Source organism: Salvia splendens, chromosome 13, assembly GCF_004379255.2.
Source record: "Salvia splendens isolate huo1 chromosome 13, SspV2, whole genome shotgun sequence".
Taxonomy (NCBI): domain Eukaryota; kingdom Viridiplantae; phylum Streptophyta; class Magnoliopsida; order Lamiales; family Lamiaceae; genus Salvia; species Salvia splendens.
Window position 1 is genome coordinate 28441555 of NC_056044.1, and position 23026 is coordinate 28464580.

The 23026-nt window shown below is 35.5% G+C and overlaps 1 protein-coding gene and 1 long non-coding RNA gene across 4 annotated transcripts; one reads left to right on the forward strand and one right to left on the reverse strand.

The window, feature by feature from the left end:
- Window positions 1–1314: 1314 nt before the first annotated feature.
- Window positions 1315–4658, reverse strand: LOC121762941 (LRR receptor-like serine/threonine-protein kinase FEI 1). Its single transcript, XM_042158971.1, has 12 exons — window positions 4409–4658; window positions 4175–4310; window positions 4029–4100; window positions 3874–3945; window positions 3683–3754; window positions 3522–3593; window positions 3341–3412; window positions 2953–3059; window positions 2674–2841; window positions 2253–2585; window positions 1918–2172; window positions 1315–1823 (listed from the first exon to the last, which is right to left on the reverse strand). The coding sequence occupies exons 1-12, from the start codon at window positions 4488–4490 to the stop codon at window positions 1474–1476; spliced, it is 1791 nt and encodes a 596-aa protein (XP_042014905.1). The 5' UTR covers window positions 4491–4658; the 3' UTR covers window positions 1315–1473.
- A 12747-nt stretch (window positions 4659–17405) lies between these two features.
- LOC121761031 lies at window positions 17406–22292 on the forward strand. 3 transcript variants are annotated; one of them, XR_006041903.1, is made up of 8 exons: window positions 17406–17516; window positions 17627–17792; window positions 20142–20256; window positions 20353–20448; window positions 20545–20646; window positions 20740–20854; window positions 20931–21028; window positions 22002–22292. It is a non-coding gene; the product is annotated as an uncharacterized LOC121761031 (long non-coding RNA). The 3 variants fall into 3 exon arrangements; XR_006041901.1 differs by having other exon boundaries at window positions 20550–20646; XR_006041902.1 differs by lacking the exon at window positions 17406–17516 and adding an exon at window positions 17543–17556 and having other exon boundaries at window positions 20550–20646.
- Window positions 22293–23026: the final 734 nt, after the last annotated feature.

The following is a 23026-nucleotide window of genomic DNA, read 5'->3' on the forward strand; positions in this document are numbered from 1 at the left end:
AACAAATATTAGTTGGGAGATGATTAACCAACAGTGTTAGCATAATTTTACAGAAATATACAATGAATTAGTTAAAAAATTAACATGATACGTATTAAAAATAGCATTTTTCGTTACAAGTGTGAGTAGCATTTTTCAAAGTTACAAGTGTCTTGTATGTTAATTAGATTTCATTACAAGTGTGAGTAGCATTTTTTCGTTACAAGTGTCTTGTATGTTAATTAGATTTCAACAGTGTCTTGTATGTTAATTAGATTTCATTAAAACTTGGCTTTATTTTCGTTACAAGTGTGAGTAGCATTTTTCAAAGTTCACATATATATAAGGAAATATAAGAAATTAAATAGTGAAATTCAAATACTATTTGAATAATGGAACACGAAAACTCAAATAATTCTCGAAAATGATTTAGAAGGAAATAATCACAAAAGTTAACAACATTGAAAAAAATGAAAAGTACTAGATCATTCCCTCCATCCCGTAAAAGTATGTGCATTTTCCATTTTCTTCCGTCCCACAAAAATATGTGCATTCCTTTTTTAGAAAATTATATAAATTTAATAATGTATGTCTCATTATCCACTAACACTACCTTAACTATCATTCTCATCCTCTCTCTTATTTTATCATATCATTCTCATCTTTTTCTTACTTTACCAATTTTGTCTTAATTTCCGTACCATATCTATTGTCCATATTTTTATGAGACGGGGAGAGTATTCAATTACACGTTAAGGTTAAATTACTTACTCCCTCCGTCCGCCATTAGGAGTCACATTTGAGTTCGGCACGAGTTTTAAGAAATATAAAAAAAAAAGTAGGTAAGAAAAGATAGTGGAATGTAGGGCTCATTTTTATATATTAGTTTTATAATAGAATTTGAGTAAAATAAGTTAGTGGAATGTAAGGTGTACATACCATTTATAATAAAAGTGAACCAAGACTCCTAATAGCGGACAAAATAAAATGGTAAATCGGGACTCCTAATGGCGGATAGAAGGAGTAGTTTTTTTCATACATGACCAAACTAAGTTAGTTATGAATTATGATAGAGTTTTGAGTTGGAATATTTTGCAGATGGAAACTGGTTAATCCTAATGCTGGAATGTCATATCTCCGTCATCCCAAACCAGCAGATGAAGTTGAGATTAATATCTCCGAAATTTGACCATCAAAAATCTCTTGCTTGCTGTATTTCCCAGCATCTCCCTTTGTCTTGTATCATGAGAATAAATATGAGATGTGTTTTCTCTTTCAACTGGTTGATTGATAACTCGTGTCAACTATGGTTTAAAACACTGCATAAACCACGACTAGTAGCAGAAAACGAAGCTAAAGCCAGATGAATGTACAATGATTGTTGTGCGGCAAAATGGTGCATTCACACTCGAGTGAAATGCATTAATTTACAGTCCTAAATCCATGAGTCGAAGGAGATGGTATATTTACGCAACCACAGTAAAAATAACGACTTCAACATTTATCAGAATGCGACTCGTAGAACTCACTGAGGCATGGCGACATCACTTCCTGCTCCAACATCTGCAGCACTTGCTGCATCGTGGGGCGCTCCTCCGGGTCTGCATCCGTGCATCTTGCTGCTATCTCCACAAGCACCTCCACCGTCTCCACTGCTGCGTCCCTGCACCTCCTGTCTACTATGTCCTCCACTCGATTCTGTGTGTTGATCCATCCCACCACATTCAGCCCCCTCTGCACGAACGTTGGATCCGTTGGTCTTTTGCCCGTCACCAGCTCCAGCAGCAGCACACCAAAGCTGTACACGTCTGACTTCTCTGTTGCCCTACCGCTCTGCAAGTACTCTGCACCATGTTCGTATTAGAATATGCCCCATCTCCCCCTTTTAAGGCCTAAATAAGGGGAGAGGGTACTCCAACATTATGTATTCAAACGAACCTGGAGCCAAGTAGCCGAATGTGCCTGCAACCACAGTCGTCACATGAGCCTCCTCGTCCACCAGCAGCTTAGCAAGGCCAAAGTCTGAGACATGGGGCTCAAGGTTTTCATCTAGGAGAATGTTGCTCGATTTTATATCACGGTGGACTATCTTCGGAGAGCAGTCATGGTGCAGATATGCCACTCCTCTAGCAGAGCCGATAGCTATCTTTAGGCGAGCATTCCAGTTCAGCTGACGCTCTTCATGGATGTTGTCTGATCACATTCAGTGGGAATTGTTACTAACCATATCAAAACATTGGTTTTTCACTGAATTCGACCAGAAAAAACTATACCGTGCAAGAAATAGTCCAAGCTGCCCATGGCCAAGTAGTCATATATAAGGAGCCTTGCTGTAGAGAGGCGGCAGTAACCTCTTAGGTTTACTAGATTTCTGTGCTTCACACTACCTAAGATCTCGAGCTCTCTCTCGAATACTTGATCAGAGCCTTGTCTTGTCCGGTCAATCTTCTTGACAGCAAAAGTTCCACAGTCGTTCATAACCATTCTATAAACAGTTCCAAAACCTCCAGCTCCAACAACATCTTCCTCTTCAAGAGACTCAATTTTCTCGACAAGCTCACACGAAGGGTATGGAAGATCGCCATGGAAAGTTATGAGCTTGGCTCCTGTTACAAAAAGTAGTTTAGAAAATAAGACATAAAAATATTTAAGGAATCTGCAAAGATTTTGAAGAGGCACTTCATAGGTTCATACTTGCTTCTTGATGGACTTGTTTTTTCACTTCTGTGTATTTTTTTGCGACTCTCTCCTTTTTTGTCAGCAGCCAAACCAAGAGAAAACCAAGGAAAATAACCCCAAAGCCTAACACGGATACTGCACCAATCACAATACCTTTGATGTAATGGGAGGATTGCTTGTGCACTGTAGATCCAATGAGTTCAAGTTAATACTTGCAATGAAAGCCATAAACCACAGTTGTATTTTTAGTGGTTTAACTTAAGAAATTTGAACTATACTCGAAGAATACAGTACCTGTTGCTTCGCTACTTTCAGCATGAGGCAATACAGCAGGAAAACCAAGTGAAGTTCGACAAGGCTTGTTTACTTGTTGGCCACACAGATCTAGATTACCAATAAACCTAAGTATAAGCATGAACTTTAGAACAGTATCTAAATAATGATATATTCAAGAGAAAGAGCAGATAGTTTATGTCTTAACCATTCATGTAAACAGCAACAGCTTTCAGTTCACATTTACATGAGATACAATAGCATAAATATACACCAACACAAACTAACATAGAAAATGGATTAGAGGATCTTGTTGTGAAAAAAATCATTTTCATTTTGTTGGCTTGGACATTCAAGTACATGACGAATTGATAGAGTTACATATGTAATTCGAGAAAGAAGATCTTACGATTTGCTTCCAAACTTGCTTAGCACTCCAACATCTGGTACTTCGCCAGACAAGAAGTTTGATGACAAGTTTCTGTAAACATTGCATAAACAACTTCTTGCATCAGTAAACTAAATACAATTGGAAACAGCTTCCATCAAGCAATAGAGTGCAATGTACGAAAGAATATTATATAACTTACAGATATGATAGACGTGTTAAACGACCTAGAGAAGAAGGTATAGCACCTTTCAATGTATTGCTTGATAAATCCCTACGCATCAAAATTACATACATTCATCAATAAAGCAGGACGTTAAGTAAACAGACGTTAAATCTGAAGAAAATATGTATTGATCTTACAATATAGTCAACATAGAAACGTTTCCAATAGTCGAAGGTATTCCTCCTTGAAAATAATTAGCTCGAAGATACCTACACAAACTCACCAAGTATTCACAAATGAGGATTACTTATATCCCTAAAAACATCTATTTATTCCATGAAAGAATGGTGTAAATCACCAAAAAAAGGGGTTCCACATTTCCACTTACAGGGCTCTGAGTTCAGAACACTGCGCAATCTCATTAGGAATGAAACCATGAAGACTATTTTGATGAAGTGCCCTAAATTCAGATCAGAATTAAAACTTTAGAATATTAAACTTGAAAACTGAAAATAAAAGTAACAAGATTACAAGAGGACTCACAGTCTTTGCAATTTGTCGAGTTTACAAATGCTGTGGGGTATAAATCCTCCAAGCTGCATGTATGGTAGGTTTCTAAAGGCATAAATAAATTCTATTAAGATAAGCTGAAAATTAGATGAATGAACAAAAAAAAGGGTTATACATACATAGATATCACTCTTTGGTCTTGTTGGCTGCAAGTAATACCAGTCCATTTACATGGAGATTCATCAATAGCATTCCAATTACTCAGAAAGTTCTTACTGTCATTCAAACTGGTTTTCACTTCCAACAGTGTAAGACCTAGAGAGGGAAATAGAGAGACCAATAACAAGAAATGAGCATAAAGACTAGACTTTTGCTATGATTCTGCTAAAAAGATGCAACAAGAAACACCATACCATCTGGAGAGAGGGCAAGAGAGGAATCCAGCAAAAGGCCTGTTGACAAAGCAGCTAGGAACACCAAAACTGAAACACCCATTTTCGTTTCTAGACTCCAAATGTGAAATTTTTTAACAAGGATATAAAGCTTTAAAAAAAAGATTTGATTTTTTTGAATTATAAATGTACCACTACTTTCTTGGAAGAATTTGAATGAAAGGAGAAAAGAGGAAAGTAGTTTATGATAAAAAGGTTGAAACTTGGTAGGGACGAGTGGGTATAGGTATGATAAATAGTGTGCTTACTTCAAAAATTCATAATTATTACAGTCTTACAGAGTACTATTATTATTACATCAAGAACTTATTTTTGCTGCCTCTCAAACTCAAACCGGAATTATACACTCTCCCTCAAACATAACACACTCACTAAACTTTTAAATGGTATGGGAATCTGTGCAGTAAAGCATAGCCGTTTGGTAAGCAATTTTAAAATATTGGGTAGTTAGAATACTCTCAAACAGGCGCGTGAATGCATACAGCAACCAGGAAGGTCTATTGGACAGAGCAGTGGCGAGTGGCAAGATGGCGCGTGAGGATATGGTGATTTTGAAGAAAAGAAAAGTCCAACGTTGCACTGCCCGAGTCTGAATTCTTGCTGCCATTTTAATGCAAAATGGTTCGAGAATTTGCTGGCATTTCGACGCGCGCAAATAAAATTTTAAAAAAGTGAAGTTTTATATTTTTATTTTTAGTCCATTTTATTTTGGGATGGAAAGTAATTTAAACTTGTTGTTCAACGAGTACTTTTACAAATAAGACACCGATGGTGTATGTGGCATATTATGATTAAAGTGTCTGATAAATTGCTCAAATTCTTGCTTGGTAATGAAGATTTCAAAAAAGAGTTGAATGCATGTGTTTGGTCTGATTTGTTAGAGCCTGATGAGTTTGATACAATATGGAATGATATAATGGAACGGTATGGATTAGAAGACGTGCACTGGTTTGGATCGATGTTTGAAGATAGAAAATTCTGGGTTCCTGCTTATTTTCGAGATTTTCCTATGGGGTCGCTTCTTAGGACTACATCGATGTCTGAATCGGAGAATAGCTTTTTTAAAAACTACACAAAGCCATGTGCAAATCTTGTACAGTTCATCAATTTCTTTAACTGTGCTGTGAGAGCTCAAAGGAATGCGTCAATTCACGATTGAACTACTTGAATTACTCAACTATTCATGTTTTGTCAACCCAATTGCCTATTGAGAAACATGCATCTACAATCTACACTGATTCTATTTTAAAAGATGTACAACAGGAAATAAGTATGAGATGTGAGATTGTTTCTATAACTGTTGAGGATAACATCAAGATGCATAAGGTCAAGGACCAATATGGTAGACCATGGGATGTTAAGTAGTATGATTTTGAGCAAGATACATTCGACTGTAGTTGTAAGAAGTTTTCCAGAATTGGTTTGTTATGTTGTCATATATTTTGTCTGTTGAAGAATAAGTCTGCTAATCTCATTCCTGAGAAATATTTTGGTAGAAGGTGGTTGAAGAGCTCTTTACTAAAGGCAGCCCATGGTCTACCATCTAGGGAGCAACAACCATTTGAACGTGTGCTTCATTTTTAACCTTGTTTGTAAAAATTCTATTTTTCACTCTGAGAAATGATAGTATCTATGTTATCTTTTACCTTGCAGATTTGGATGAAAAGCGGGAAGTTAAGAAAAAGTTGTTCTCCAACTTTATTGATTAGTCCAAAAGTCTGAGGGAAGTATGGATCATCTTTCTTTGCTAAGTGTTGGTCTTGATGATTTGGAAGAGCATATATTTGGGAATGGTGCAGCACCTTCAGTCATTGAAAAGAAGAAGATGGTTGAGGATTTTTATGGAATGACAGTACCTGATGTAATTGATGTACATCCTCCAAACGTTGTTAGTACCAAAGGATCAGCTAGTGACAGGATATCAAAGAGGGAGAGTGTAATAAAGAAAGCAAATAAGCCACAACGATGGTGTGGTAATGATGCTCTTTTTATTAGCAATAAAAATACTTGCAAGTATACATGGTAGATTTAGTATAGCTAAAGGTCAGTACAGGGATATCGAACACATGGAATATAATTGCAATTGTCTATCATGTACTAAGCATCATATGCTACCTAGAGAAACAAGAGTTTTGGGTTTGAAACAAAAATAAATAAAGTAAAAACATAAAACAAATAAGATATTATCAGGCAAACGGAGGAATTTCAAGGATAATGATTTCACTACCTCTTTTGTTATTCTAATTAGTTCTATGTTCATTCGACTCAAGTTTTACCACTATTTCTCCCTATCATGCATCAATACTCATGTCACAATTATTGTATGAACACATAAGATAAACCAATCAAAGCTATCACCAATCAAAGATTGACAATAATCAAGGTATCGACCAATTAGTCGAACAAAAAGCTCAAGAAAAATCAAGTGAAACGAGTTCTGAACATTGAACATAAAAAGAACTACCTAAATATCAATTACTATCAAACCTCAAAATTTTATTGTTTAGCAATCCATAGACAGACGAACTAAAACAATAATTAAAGTACGAGACATGAAATAAACAAACAAAACCCAAGGTTGAATTTTGAAGTATTCATGCTCCTCTTGCCTTGCTTCAATCTCCAAGAATGATGGAAGAATTAGGTTAAGGAGCGGAGAGGGAGGAGCTTTGGAGACTCCTCTTTTGGGGGCTATGGAAGGGTGAATATTATGAATTAGGTTATGGGGTATACATAAGATTGAAAAGGATTTAAACTTGGTAAAACGTTTCCTCCAAGCAATAGCAAATATGGAATTTTTGTGCCCCATAGGTTAAGGAAAAGATTTGACTTCACAAGGTCACGTCTTCTTTCCTTTCTTGAATTTCCGCCTAAAATTCTGCCCTTGATAGCTTTGCGCGACTTTGGTAGAACGTCCATAACTTTCTCCAGAGAACTCCGATTTAGATGATCAAGGTACCAATGCGAAGCTCTTTCAAAGACGAAGAGAATGGTGTGTGGCACGCCCTAATCAGACTTCAAATTCGCCAGAAAAATGAGTTTGAACAGAGGCTGTCGTGCACGACTATGCCCAGCGGGCCGCTGGACAACTCCAGAACTCTCTGGACTAGTGGCATGAGTCCAGCGGGCCGTTGGGTTGCACTTCAGTTCCAGCTTCCAGATTTGACGTTTTTATGCCATTTTTCAGCTCCATTTTTCACAAAACACGTCAAAATACTAAAATGTATAAAATATGCAAATAATGAACATGTAATGCAAATTTGACACCCAAAACGAACCAAAAAATAGTCTTAAAATAGTGCAAAATCCGAGCGTATCATGTAAAGGTCATGAGTTGGGTCGTCATGATTCAAGAAATTGTGGTAGAGTCAATGAGATGACAGATTGAAGCTATTTAAAATAAAATGACACTTTCAGCTGATAAAATGATACTTTTGGTGTATAAAATGACATTTTTGTTTAATAAAATGATACTTTGGGCTTATAAAATGACACTTTGGCTGATAAAATGATAAAATGATACTTTCAGTGCATAAAATGATACTTTTGTTTATAAAATGATACTTTTTGGTGATAAATTGACACATTAACTTGATAAAATGATACTCTCTGCGGATAAAATTATATATAAGCTGATAAAATGATACTCTCAGCGGATAAAATGATACTTTAACCTGATAAAATGATACTCGCCAGAAAAATGAGTTTGAACAGAGGCTGTCGTGCACGACTATGCCCAGCGGGCCGCTGGACAACTCCAGAACTCTCTGGACTAGTGGCATGAGTCCAGCGGGCCGTTGGGTTGCACTTCAGTTCCAGCTTCCAGATTTGACGTTTTTATGCCATTTTTCAGCTCCATTTTTCACAAAACACGTCAAAATACTAAAATGTATAAAATATGCAAATAATGAACATGTAATGCAAATTTGACACCCAAAACGAACCAAAAAAATAGTCTTAAAATAGTGCAAAATCCGAGCGTATCATGTAAAGGTCATGAGTTGGGTCGTCATGATTCAAGAAATTGTGGTAGAGTCAATGAGATGACAGATTGAAGCTATTTAAAATAAAATGACACTTTCAGCTGATAAAATGATACTTTTGGTGTATAAAATGACATTTTTGTTTAATAAAATGATACTTTGGGCTTATAAAATGACACTTTGGCTGATAAAATGATAAAATGATACTTTCAGTGCATAAAATGATACTTTTGTTTATAAAATGATACTTTTTGGTGATAAATTGACACATTAACTTGATAAAATGATACTCTCTGCGGATAAAATTATATATAAGCTGATAAAATGATACTCTCAGCGGATAAAATGATACTTTAACCTGATAAAAAGATATATAAGTTGATAAAATGATACTTCTGACTGATAAAATTATACTCTTGGGTGATTATATTCTAAACCACTATTACAAAACACTAGTATCAATTTATACAAATTACTATTACAACCACCCGCTCTCTTTAGGGATATAAATTCTCTAATCATCTTTTCAACATCGATTTTCCTTTTTTTGCTATCATTATCAAACCTAGTGTAGGAAAGAAATCAAGAGAATAATACATAATTATACATGATTGATATGGTATGATAGCTTTCCATAGATAGAAGATACACATTAAATGTAAATTAGGTTTTCCTTATTTTGATAGAATGTAGGCCTATATAGAGTGTATGAGTTTGTACATTTTGAATGAATAAGATTGACAGAAATTACCGATTCCTTCATGGCACCAGAGCAGTTTTTTCGATCCTAGGCTCAGAATTTTTTTCATCATAGCCAATTACCAATTCTCGACCCTTTTCCGACCAAAATCAAACCCAAAAATCAGTCCCTACAGCCAACAATATGTCAGACAAAGAAGATGAGACCAAACTAAACACAGAAACCACAGACGAGACAAAAAGCTTGAGGAACAGCAAAGGCATTACAGTAGCCTTCAAACTAAATGGGAGAAACTACCCATTATGGTCCAGATTGATGAAAGTGAAGATAGGAGGCCGGGGGGCCTATTCCTATATCCGAAACGAACCGCCAAGCCCAGGGAGCAAGGGCTTCGAGGAATGGGAAGAGAACGATCTCATAGTGTTCTCTTGGATCGTGGACAACATCGAAGATGACATTATCTCCGATTTCGCGCATCACCAAACATCAAGAGCGTTGTGGGATAGCCTCGCCGTGACATATGAAAGCAAGGCAGATAAGTATTTGATTTATGATTTGGAAGACAAAGTTATCTCAATTAGACAAGGAGACATGGATCTAGAAACTTATTACCGACGAATCCACGGATTATGGATTAACATTGACCGCTGCCAGAAACAGCCCGTAACATGCTGTGACAAGGGGATCGACCAGTACCGAGTGCACTCAAACGAGAAACGATTGATCAAGTTCCTGACGGGATTAAATCAAGAATACGATCCAATACGTCGAGAAATACTGAAAGAAGAGCCTTACCCATCAGTAGAAGCGGCCTACGGGTGGGTGAAGACGGAGGCGGCTCGACGCAGGATCATGCCACCAACATCCGCAACACCCTCCGCAGATACCGACGGCGACAAAGCCGACTCATCATTTGGGGAAATCGGCCATGGACTAGCTGCACAGGTAGTACTGTGGACTATCTAAGTTGGGTTGTGCCATCGTCAAGCTCTTCGATTGAGGATCCAACAGAACCAAGTGGAGTCACTACCGCCGAGCAGGTCTTGCCACAGGAGTCATCTCAGTCGCCAACCCAAAATACTCCTCCGACGATATCCGAGGTAATTCCCGATTCAGACTCTACTCCTGTTCCTATTACCAGTGACCAAATTGATACAGAGCCAATGGAAGAAAACGACATTGATGGAGATACCGGACGGTATATTCTCCCCCCTCGGAGTACAAGGGGAGTCCCACCAAAAAGATACTCGCCAGAGAATATAGGAAAGAGGAGCCGATATGGGGTGGCGAACTTCGTGCAGGGAAACTTGACGAAAATGGCAAGAGCTTTTGCAGCTGCATTATATGACGAAGAAGAAACTCCACGATCAGCTGAAGAAGCAATGAAGCACAAACACTGGAGAGAAGCAATGTTAACAGAAATGAAGGCTTTAATGAAGAATAACACATGGGTGAAAGACAGGCTCCCTGAAGGGGCCAGGACTGTTGGATGTCGATGGGTATTCACGATCAAGAGGAGGCCGGATGGGACAATAGAAAGATACAAGGCTCGACTCGTGGCGAAAGGGTATACTCAAACATATGGAGTAGATTATGCTGAAACATTCTCCCCAGTGGCCAAGATCAATACTGTGAGAGTACTTTTCTCCGTTGCCGCAAACAAGGATTGGCCTCTCCATCAATTTGACGTAACCAATGCCTTCCTTCACGGAGAGCTACCAAAACCTGTTTTTATGGAACCTCCTCCCGGATTCTCAGCAGAGTTTCAAGGTGGTGAAGTGTGCAAGTTGAAGAAGACACTTTATGGATTAAAACAATCTCCACGAGCGTGGTTTGGAAGGTTTACTGAGGTAATGAAGAAATATGGGTATACACAAAGTAACTCAGATCACACTCTGTTTCTGAAGAAGAGAGGTGGCAAGATCACGTGCCTTATCATATATGTGGATGACATGATCATTACAGGAGATGATGAAGAGGAAATCGGCGAGTTGAGAAAGAACTTGTTCAAAGAATTTGAGATGAAAGACTTAGGACTTCTCAAGTACTTTCTGGGAATAGAGGTACTCCGATCAAAAAGAGGGATCTTCATAAGTCAGAGGAAATACATACTGGACCTATTGGCTGAGGTCGGAATGATAGATTGCAAGCCAGCAGATACGCCAATAGTGCAGAATCATGGACTACAGTTAAAGGAAAAAGGAAGACAGACCGACAGGGGGAGATATCAGAGGTTGGTTGGGAAACTGATTTACCTATCACACACTAGGCCAGACATCGCCTATGCCGTGGGAATAGTAAGCCAGTTCATGCACGCACCTCAAGAAGAGCATTGGGAGGCAGCTTTGCGGATAGTTCTATACTTGAAAGGGACAACTGAACACGGACTCATGTTTGAAAAACATGGACATATGGAGATTCATGGTTTTACTGATGCTGATTGGGCCGGCAACCCGAACGACAGAAAGTCAACCGCTGGTTACTTTACCTTTGCAGGAGGAAATCTTGTGACATGGAGAAGCAAGAAGCAGAAAGTGGTGGCACTATCTAGTGCAGAGGCAGAATTCCGAGGAATCAAAAGTGGGTTGACAGAGATATTGTGGCTAAGGAAGCTCATGACAGAATTGAATCTTCGCCCAATCCAACCGTGCAGATTGTTCTGTGATAACAAGGCGGCAATTAGCATATCCGAGAATCCGGTTCAGCATGATCGAACCAAGCATGTGGAAGTAGACAGACACTTCATCAAAGAAAACATTGAAGCTAAAGTGGTGGAGATGCCTTATGTGAAGTCTGAAGACCAACTAGCCGATATCCTGACGAAGGCGGTGAACTCGAAGTCATTCCGAGAAGTATTGGACAAGTTGAGTATCGGTAATCCCGTTACTTAACTTGAGGGGGAGTGTAGGAAAGAAATCAAGAGAATAATACATAATTATACATGATTGATATGGTATGATAGCTTTCCATAGATAGAAGATACACATTAAATGTAAATTAGGTTTTCCTTATTTTGATAGAATGTAGGCCTATATAGAGTGTATGAGTTTGTACATTTTGAATGAATAAGATTGACAGAAATTACCGATTCCTTCACCTAGGCATGCACAAACCGAACCGAACCGAACCGGCGGTTAACCAAAAACATTATTCATCGATTTATTTATTTGTCAACAAGTTTATTTTCTAATTTTCCACTACATTATTAGCTACCATAGCTGACTTAGTTAGTAGTAGAACCATCCTTACGAAGGCACACACAAAGTTTCCCAAGTCCACTTGGTAAATCTTGACAAAATGATCGTTCTAACTTATCTCCGTATTTTTGCCCTTCATTGCATTTTATATCGATTGTCATACAATCTCCAAATGCTGGACCATACACAAAAATCACCATGAATATTGCTGCCATTTTCAAAGAAAAACTTTCCATTGAAATCGAGATCGTGATTATTGCAGAGGAGAAATGGACTTTCAGGCTTTGTGTGTAGAGAAGATAGATGATTTATGTTTCGTGAAAAACGTACCCTATTTATATTAAAAATTTTGGAGATCAATGACCACGATTTTCCTCTTTCACTATTTATAACAAGTGACGTTATTAATTAAATTGAAAATTATACTAAAGACATATATACATTTTACTATACGGTACTTCATCCATTCCATAGTAGTAGAGTCATTTTCCTTTTTATTAAAAGTTCACATATTTCTTCTCACTTACTTTACATTTTTTACTTTATTTTGTCTTAATCTCTTTACCTTTTTCATTTCCTACTCACTTAACACAATTTTTCTTAAATCACGAGCCACAAAGAAATGTCTCCACTGCTATAGAATGAAGAGAGAATAGTCTAAGTTTTTATAGGCTAAAAGTCATTTTCACAAAAGATTATTTTAATTTAATATGTCCATCTAACACTCTTTAAAATCAAAAATTCAAACTAATAAAAATATAAGAAAATTAAGATTTTTTCTTTCTTGATTGAAATATTGGAATTAAAGTACTGTAATAGTAGTTTAGATTGAAGCGTGAATTATTTTAGAATTTGTTTTAGTTTTTGAATTATTATAGTAGGAATTATTAATTTTTTTTTTTGTTACTTTTATAATCAGAAGTCAATATTTTCAAGTTATGCTAAGGTGTGGAACTGTAGATTAAATAATTCTAACAGATTATAATAACTTAATAGTATCTCCATATATAGTACTTATAGACTAAAGTCTAATTTGGTTTCCTATATTTTTCATAAAAAAAAAACTTTTTGTTCCATACATTAAGTTTGTAACTTTTTAATCCCTAACATATTGTTTTGGTACCTTTTGGTCCCCAAACATATTGTTTTGTTAAAAAATAACCATTTTCTGTTAAAATTAATGACTGTGTTTGACCAAAATTTAAGTTGGCAGAGAGCTATGAAAAATTCTGTTTTAGGAAACAAGAATTTTAGGATTAATTAACTATGAATGACCAGTTTAAAAAAATCAAAGAATTTTTCATGCATATAAAAATTCAATTTTTATACAAATGAAAATATAAATTTAAAATTACCAAATTTACTTCACTTTATTATCTATCCATTTAACACTCTAAACATTCTCTTCTTGTACTTTGTGTGGAATGGTTTTGTCTTAGCAATGAGGGAACGAAAGGAGTATTAAATTAATTAAGTTAATTAGGTTAATTAGATTATAATTAAGTTATTAAATTGGTCAACTACTTTAACCGTTAATTTTAATAGAAAATTTATTTTGGACTAAAATAATATGTTTGGGATCAAAAGATACCCAAACAATATGTTATGAACCATAAGATCACAAACTTAATGTATGGGACTAAAAAGAATTTTAGGACAAATATAGGGGACAAAAATTAGACTTTAATTTGTAGTATATATTCTGTATTGTAGAACGTAATAAATTAACTAGGTTTTATGTTTAAATAATACTTAGTGTAGATTGGGCTTATGAAATAATTAAAATGCCTAGGTGATTGAACTATTGGACTTATGTGAATAAACAACTTTTTTTGAGTGTTGGGCCACCAAACAATTCATTTAAGTAAAATGTGAAAGTCATCAAGCCTACAAATATGATTATAATTTATGATTTATGTATACAGAAGCTAACCAACTAATTTAGTTTTGAGTTATTTATATTTAGAAATTTATATATTAATGGCAAAGATTTTTCCTACATATTTAATTCCATTAGTAGTATTAACTAAGTAGAAAATTATAGTTGAAGCATCTATAAGTATTTTGTCAACATATTACTTAGTATAGAGATACTTTTGTAAAACTTATAAAGACTCAGTATGCAGTTGCCCTTTTAAACATGACAGTATATAAAATTTCATTCAATAGCGATACACTATGGTAATTAATAAGATCAAGTAATTAATTACATTTTATTATAATCTAAAATTTGTGGAATAATAAGATCAAGTAATTAAAATATATATTCGGTACCAGATTTACTTTGGTAACACAATTAAGTGAGTAGTCAACATGATAATCTGCACAACAAACCTTTGATGATGATTATAAATAGAGTACATCAACTTGTGAAGAAACATAGAATTAACTTTCTAGTTCGATTGAAGTACTAATACATATTGAGATTTGAGTTAAGATGGGTTTTCATGGAGTGATGTTGATTGGTTTAGTAGGTATTTGTGCAGTAGCTTTGGGTGTTGTTGATGGCAATCGTAGTGACGAAGCCAGCTTAGTAGGGAGTGGATGGGGTCTCGCTCGTGCAACCTTCTACGGCCCACCCGATGGCCGTGATGGAATGGGTATACAATACATATTCACCCTATGCCGGCTTTTTACAATAAATAGACCAAAAAACTTTTAAGATCATGTAATAGTAAGTTGGAATCTAAGACCTTTATTCTCAACCACAATAACAAATCTAGCATAGGAGTAGTGCCCCTCCTCCAATTTCCCCACATATATTTTCAAATTTTACTTGTATATATATATTTTTTCTCCCCTATATCGATAAATTTGGCTCCATCCTTGCTAGGCATTCATCCATTTATCATTGGGCCAATACAGTCTCCATCTTCTTTTTTTTTCTTCTGAAATTTAAAGATTGCATATCGGTGGATTCCAACCCAAAGACATGTGGCCACTTCATATGCATAAATAACTTATAAATTTAGTCATAATAGTATTTGGTATTGAAATGTTCACAGAGGTTTGTTTCCTTGTATCCACGTATCAAGTACGTTATTTGATACTCCTACTAACAATTTGGTGTGTTTTGAACACAGGAGCAGCATGTGGATACACAAATGTAGTCAACCAAGGGTACGGGCAAGCGACGACAGCCCTAAGCACCGCCCTCTTCAACGACGGCGCGGCCTGTGGCACGTGCTACGAGATCGTGTGCGTCAATGCCCCACGAGCGTGCAAGCCCGGCAAAATCCGCGTTACGGCCACCAACTTCTGCCCGCCCAACTACACCAAAACCACGGACATATGGTGCAATCCCCCTCAAAAGCATTTCGACCTGGCCATGCCCATGTACCTCAAGATCGCCGAGTACAAGGCCGGAGTCGTCCCGGTCGTCTACCGGCGCGTCAAGTGCGGGAAGACCGACGGAGTCAAGTTCGTGATGGGCGGGAACAAGTACTGGACGCTCGTCCTCGTCTACAACGTCGGAGGGGCCGGGGATGTCAAATCCGTTCGGGTCAGAAGCTCGGGCGCCTCCAGGTGGACTCAGATGACCCGTAACTGGGGCCAGAATTGGCAGCTCGTTGGCCAAATCCTGCTCGGGAAGGCACTCTCTTTTGAGGTTACAACTAGTGATGGCTCTGTTGTCCAGGCGATTAATGTCGTTCCTAGCAACTGGAATTTTGGCATGACTTTTGGGGCCAAAAAAAATATTCATTAGTATCATTTTCCACTCCTTTTTTAACAATAAAAATTAGGTTTTCATTCTTGTTACACTTTATAATTCTTCCATTTTCGAGGAATGAATTTTTGTTATTGTTACTTGGTGATTACATAGTACTGAGAGATGTTAAAGCCATATTTGGAGATAAATGACTTGATTCTTGTAGAATACTTACATGCACATTATTATTACTACTACTACTACAAGATTTAAATAGAACTACTGTTATCACCCATGCTATGCACGGGACATAAAATTTTCAAATAATAAAGAAAATTTCTAAGATAAGTAGTGAGAAAAAAAGAGAAAAAAAAGGATATAATAATATTATGGATATATGTTAATTACAATAAGTATTCATAACACTATAACAATTATATGATTATAAATTTAGTTAACAAATTTATATTTCAATGTAGTGGGATTCCTAAATGCATTTATAAAATTATTGATATTTAGAAAAAAAGAGTGTTTAAAATTACCTTCATCTCAATTTAAAGTTGACGAAACGAAATTACTCTCATTCAAAATACATGAATTATGTTCACCACGAACAACATCGGTTCAGATAATAGGACTTTCAACAGAGCATCCATATCGGTTACGATAAATAATTAATTATTAATACGACCAAAATAAATAAAATACTCCTTCCGTACCATAAAAATATGAACTTTTGAGATGACATGAGAATTAATATACAATTGATAAAGTAAGAGAAGGATATAAAGAAAAAATAATCATAGTATTATTAGTGGAGAACGGGGGCCACTTTATTAGAGAGAAAGAAGTTACCAAAAATAAAAGGGATACTTTTATAGGACATCACAAAGTGAAAAATGTACTTATTTTTATGGGAGTAAAAGAGTATAATTCAAATTTAATTTTCTGTAAATTAAAAAACATCCAACTATGTTAAACAAAAATAAAATAATTAATATAAGGATTTAATTCTAATAATATTAGAAGTAGAATATCCAAATAGCTCCAAAAAAAAGAGCCCAATAAAAGTTTACATACCTGCCGGGACACAACAACCCCAAATAAATAATACTCATGGCCCAAATGTTATGCATACAAAATAATTTATAATTAATGCAGCTGCTTTAATTAGGAGAGTATACAACTAATTAAATTAATCGTACTTAGGGATTTCTAAGCTTGATTATTATAACATATAAATTCATTTTTTTTCACCATTCTTCTCTCCTCAGTGGCGCCGACACACACAAACCCTAGAAATTCGACGACTCTGCGATCTTCCTCCGACGATTGAATCATCGTCGTCAACAGGAGCAAACCGCGCCATCTAACCATGAAGGACTGAATCGTGTCGTCTCCTTCCCAAAACACGCCGACATCTCCCTATGAAAACCGTAGTCGACGATGCTTAGAATGGCGGTCAGAAGCTACAACAAAAGATCGACGGAGGAATCAAACTGAAAACCCTAGACTGAGAAATACCGCCGAACCAAACGGAGTACGACCGATTTCAGGTAAATCGAAGCAAAGTTCAAAAGGTTTAACAAAATAACGACAAATCGATGAAAAATAGAACGATTCTAGCTAATGTCAACTACTATTTTACAGATTCATAGACCCAATGGTCGGCTTTCGACCATTAGAGATGGAGAACGCGAACGGTCGCCGACTCAAACATCGGCTCTCAGGTTACAACAAAACCGACAACAATGACTGGCAGAAAAGCAAAATCCTAAAAGATTGGGGCTAAATCATACAGTCCAGTTTCAAAAAGGTAAAATTTTTGTGTCATATTCCATACTATGCAACACAAAAATTGCAAGTCTAAGATTTTTGTTCATAAACAGATTAAAAAATGGAGGAATTAGGACATAATTTTACAATGGTTTCGTATAGAATCTAGCACTATTTGACTATTTGAATCTTTTTCATACTTCTTCCATTAAATTCAAATTAAATTGGCTATTTATTTGGAATTAATGGATGTTGGCTATGTAATGTGTGTTATATCGATGACAAGTTATGTGATTGCTTGTCACAAATTTGAGATTTCCCCTGGCATGATATTCCACTACACTTGGGTAAGTAAGGGAGTAAGTATAATATAATTGTAGGGATGTATTCATTTCCTTTTCCTATATTTCCTCCTTTCTCCTTCTTAATATCAGCCATTAGATTAGAGAAATGGACGGTCAAGATCAACATTGGGTAATTAATCCCGTGTTGCATTATTTGTCCTATTTTGTGCATTATGAGGGTACAATAGTAATCTAATAATGGCTGGAAACCGCTACGAATAATGCACCACATGGTCACGAGTAATGCATATAATTGCCTATATAATGCACAATATGTGAACTGCAATGCATACGAACAAGATGTGCTGTGTTATGATGTTTGACACACGTTTCTTGTTTCCCCTAAGGGTTTAATAAGCTTAGGGGCTAGGGTATAGTACGTAGACATGTATGTAATCTTCACATGGTAACGAGTAATGGATATAATTGACTATATAATGCACAATTTGTGAACTGCAATGCATACGAACAAGATGTGCTGTGTTATGATGTTTGACACACGTTTCTTGTTTCCCCTGAGGCTTTAATAAGCTTAGGGGCTAGGGTATAGTACGTACGCATTAATAACAAATTATAAAACGATACGAACAATTCACCAAATTGTCACGAGTAATGGATGTTATTAACTATATAATGCACAATATGTGAACTGCAATGCATACGAATAAGATGTACCATGTTATGATGTTTGACACACGTTTCTTGTTTCCCCTAAGGGTTTAATAAGCTTAGGGGCTAGGGTATAGTACGTAGACATTACTAAATGCACGTATGTAATCTTCAATCCGTTGATTAACCCATATACACAATACCTCTAATAATGCATAATATACTGACATAATGACAATTAACAGCTACATAATGCACTACCTAAACCAAATAATGCACATACGTATATTCCAATAACAACAATTTGTTAGTAATGTCTACGTACTATACCCTAGCCCCTAAGCTTATTAAACCCTTAGGGGAAACAAGAAACGTGTGTCAAACATCATAACATGGTACATCTTATTCGTATGCATTGCAGTTCACATATTGTGCATTATATAGTTAATAACATCCATTACTCGTGACAATTTGGTGAATTATTCGTATCGTTTTATAATTTGTTATTAATGCGTACGTACTATACCCTAGCCCCTAAGTTTATTAAACCCTTAGGGGAAACAAGAAACGTGTGTCAAACATCATAACACAGCACATCTTGTTCGTATGCATTGCAGTTCACAAATTGTGCATTATATAGTCAATTATATCCATTACTCGTTACCATGTGAAGATTACATACGTGTCTACGTACTATACCCTAGCCCCTAAGCTTATTAAACCCTTAGGGGAAACAAGAAACGTGTGTCCAAACATCATAACATGGTACATCTTATTCGTATGCATTGCAGTTCACATATTGTGCATTATATAGTCAATTATATGCATTACTCGTGACCATGTGGTGCATTATTCGCAGATACCAAAATGTGGCAGTTACTTTTCCGTCAAATGTCAATAATAACCCTGTAATGCATACAACCACCTTCTATAATGCAACACGGAACCAGTTTTATAGAATCAATCTGATCCGTTGATGCCTTAGATCTAACGCGTAATATTAAGAAGGAAAAAGGATCTAAGATGTGAAAAGAGAATAACGCTCCCCTATAATTGTAATATCTTTTTCTTATAGTTGATGTTATCGAGAATGAGGATAGCCAATGAAAAATAGAGCAAAGTCATTAAAAAGTGAACCCTTGGTTGATCTGGCAATGATAGATGAGGGAGAGCTTGACTGAAAAATAGTTACCACTTCATTCGGATGATCCAAGGGCTTCCCTAGCTGAGAAGCCTTATTCTGGATTAAGTTATTAGGAAAAGTAGCATGACTTCTTGTTCCCTGTAATGCAAAAACAGAACATATGTTAACAGAAATATATATTCATTCAACTAGTATTTTACATTATTTAATTTATTTCCTAGTAAATTTGGTAGAACAATATACAGTGTAATCATAGAATACACACTCTAAACTATTGAATTTTTATCTTTAGGTACACCTTCATAGACATGAGCACACCAGACTCAGTTGATGGACCAAGCAATTGCCTGGCGAAGATTGTTAATCTAGGTGATAGAGGGAGCCATTACTTAACAAATGAACCTATGGTAAGAAAACAGATCTTGTCACATCTGAGATTTAGCTAAACAATGAAAATAAATAAATCAATGAACAGTTAAATTAACTGCTTATTTTTTTGCAAGGAATAATCTGAACTCTGAAGAAAAGGAGATTATATGGAAGAAAAGAAACGTCTATCAAAATAGAAAGAAAGAGTTTACTTCAGAAATGTCACTATGGTAAGAAATATAAATCTGCCAGATCAGAGAAGTATTTCAGGAAAAAAAATTAACGATCAATCACCATTGAAATTTAACTCCATCTTTTTTGGCCAGGGAAGATGTTGTGCATAAGAATACTTCATGGGAACAGAAGAAATGTCACCCAAAGTTTTCATAAAATAGAAGGAAGACAATTACTTCAGAAAAGCTAAATTGGTAAGAAAAATATGTCAATCATTCCTCAGTGTCCTATCTGAGAATATAAAGGGTTTGATCAATCAAAATTTAATCTACTATCCATTTTTGCAGGTTATAAACTGTTTACCAAAGAAATACCAAAGAAATACTCCATCCGTCCCATAGTAGATGTCACACTTGGGAGATGGCACGGGATTTTAGGAGATGTTATTTTGTGTGTTAAGTGGTGAGAGAAAATATAATTTTATAATTGATGTGAGAGAGAACTTTTTCTAAAAGAAGAAATGTGACATTTTTTGTAGGACAAACTAAAAAGGAAAGTGTGACATCTACTATGAGACGTAGGGAGTAAAATATAGACCTTGGATTTGAACATTGCATCATGAAGGCATAAACAAAGGTTCGTTCTATGCTTAACATCTAGATATAGGTGAACGTGGAATGACAAACTATACATTACATGATGAATAAAACTGAACAGGTTAATTAAGATATAGGTTGCAAACAAGAATGATAAATAGCATTAAATAAACATCTGCTATAGATCTTGCAATGTTACAAAAACATATTAATGGCTGAAAAACAGAATAGGAGTATGATAGACATTCATGGATAGAAGATTCATGGAAAGAATAGAACCACCAAAAACCGAGTTGGGATATTCTGAGTGAGTGTTAGTGAGTGAACATAGGTGAGTAATTATAAATATGAGAGAACATGGTATTTATAAAGAGATGGAAGCTGGGCCTATACTCCCTTGAAAAAGTGTAGTTCCCCAAAAAACAAAATGATGAACGGACCTTTCAATTATTTCATTTGTCCCAGATATAATATATTAATCCGATAATACTTTCATACACTATTTAGTGCTTATAAATCTATTCTACTAATAGTGAATAGCATTAGGATATGTAAATACACCTGAATCGAAATTTTCGAAACTAAATGACAACAAAAAAGTAACTACATACTATAAATAAACGGCCCATTTAGATTAAAAAGGACTACACAGAATAATATTACAGTCTGTCAAAGTTATTACATACGAATCTGAATACATGATGTATAAGTTAGACTTACTAATATTTGATTTCATATTTAAATCCTTTCAATACTACGTCTTTCTCCCAATTTCTTTACTGCCCCTTCTCCCATTTTCTTTATAGACACGAATTTCATATAAAAAAAATCAATTTATATACTTTTAAATCTTTTTGCATTGTACAATTATTAATTCAGGAAAGATTGCAATATTTTTTAGGCTCTCACACTTTCTCCTGTTTTCTTCAAAAACTGAATTTCAAAATTATTTTTTAATTTGTATACATGAAAGATTTTAAATATGGATGTTAACATATGAAGAATTTTTTCAGGGACAAATTGCATTGGAAACTGAAGAATGGATCAGGCGCATGTGCATTGGAAGAATCGAAAGTATATATATATATTGTGATAGAATAGGTATTTTTTTTAGAAAAGTCTATGACACTAACAGTAGGCTGCATCCTAAAAAATAGCAAAATCTCGGTTCTTACAAACTGGTCAGACATAAGCTCCACAATGACAGAAAATGGTGCAAAAAATTCAAATAATCAGCTGTAATATTGCTCAGTTTCCTGCCAAATAGGGCAAAACTGACATTTTAAATTTTTTCACAAAACTCACACTTTTAATTTACGCGAGTACTGTAAATGAAAGGTGGAACCAATTTCTTTTAATTTATTTAGTACTTTTTATTGTTATTCTAATTTCTAAGTGATCGAATGCCACATCATCTCTTATTTTAACAAAAAATACACGAGTGAGATAATTGCAAAATCTTCGATCTTTAGCAAACACATCTCATGTGAATGTCAAATCGCTACCCTGGTGTCCCCTTAACTTATTTTCTAACCCTATCATCTCTTATTTTACCAAAAAATACATGAGTGGGATAATTGCAAAATCTTCATCTTTATCTTTGGCAAACACATCTCATGTGAATGTCAAATCGCCACCCTGGTGTCCTCTCTTTGGCAAACACATCTCATGTGAATGTCAAATCGTCACCCTGGTGTCCTCTTAACTTATTTTCTAACCTTATCATCTCTTATTTTACCAAAAAATACATGAGTGAGATAATTGCAAAATCTTCATCTTTAGGAAACACATCTCATGTGAATGTCAAATCGGTGTCCTCTTAACTTATTTTCTAACCCTATCATCTCTTATTTTACCAAAAAAATACATGAGCGAGATAATTGCAAAATTTTCATCTTTAGGAAACACATCTCATGTGAATGTCAAATCGCCACCCTGTGTCCTCTTAACTTATTTTCTAACCCTATCATCTCTTTTTTTACCAAAAAATGCATGAGTGAGATAATTGCAAAATATTCATCTTTAGCAAACACATCTC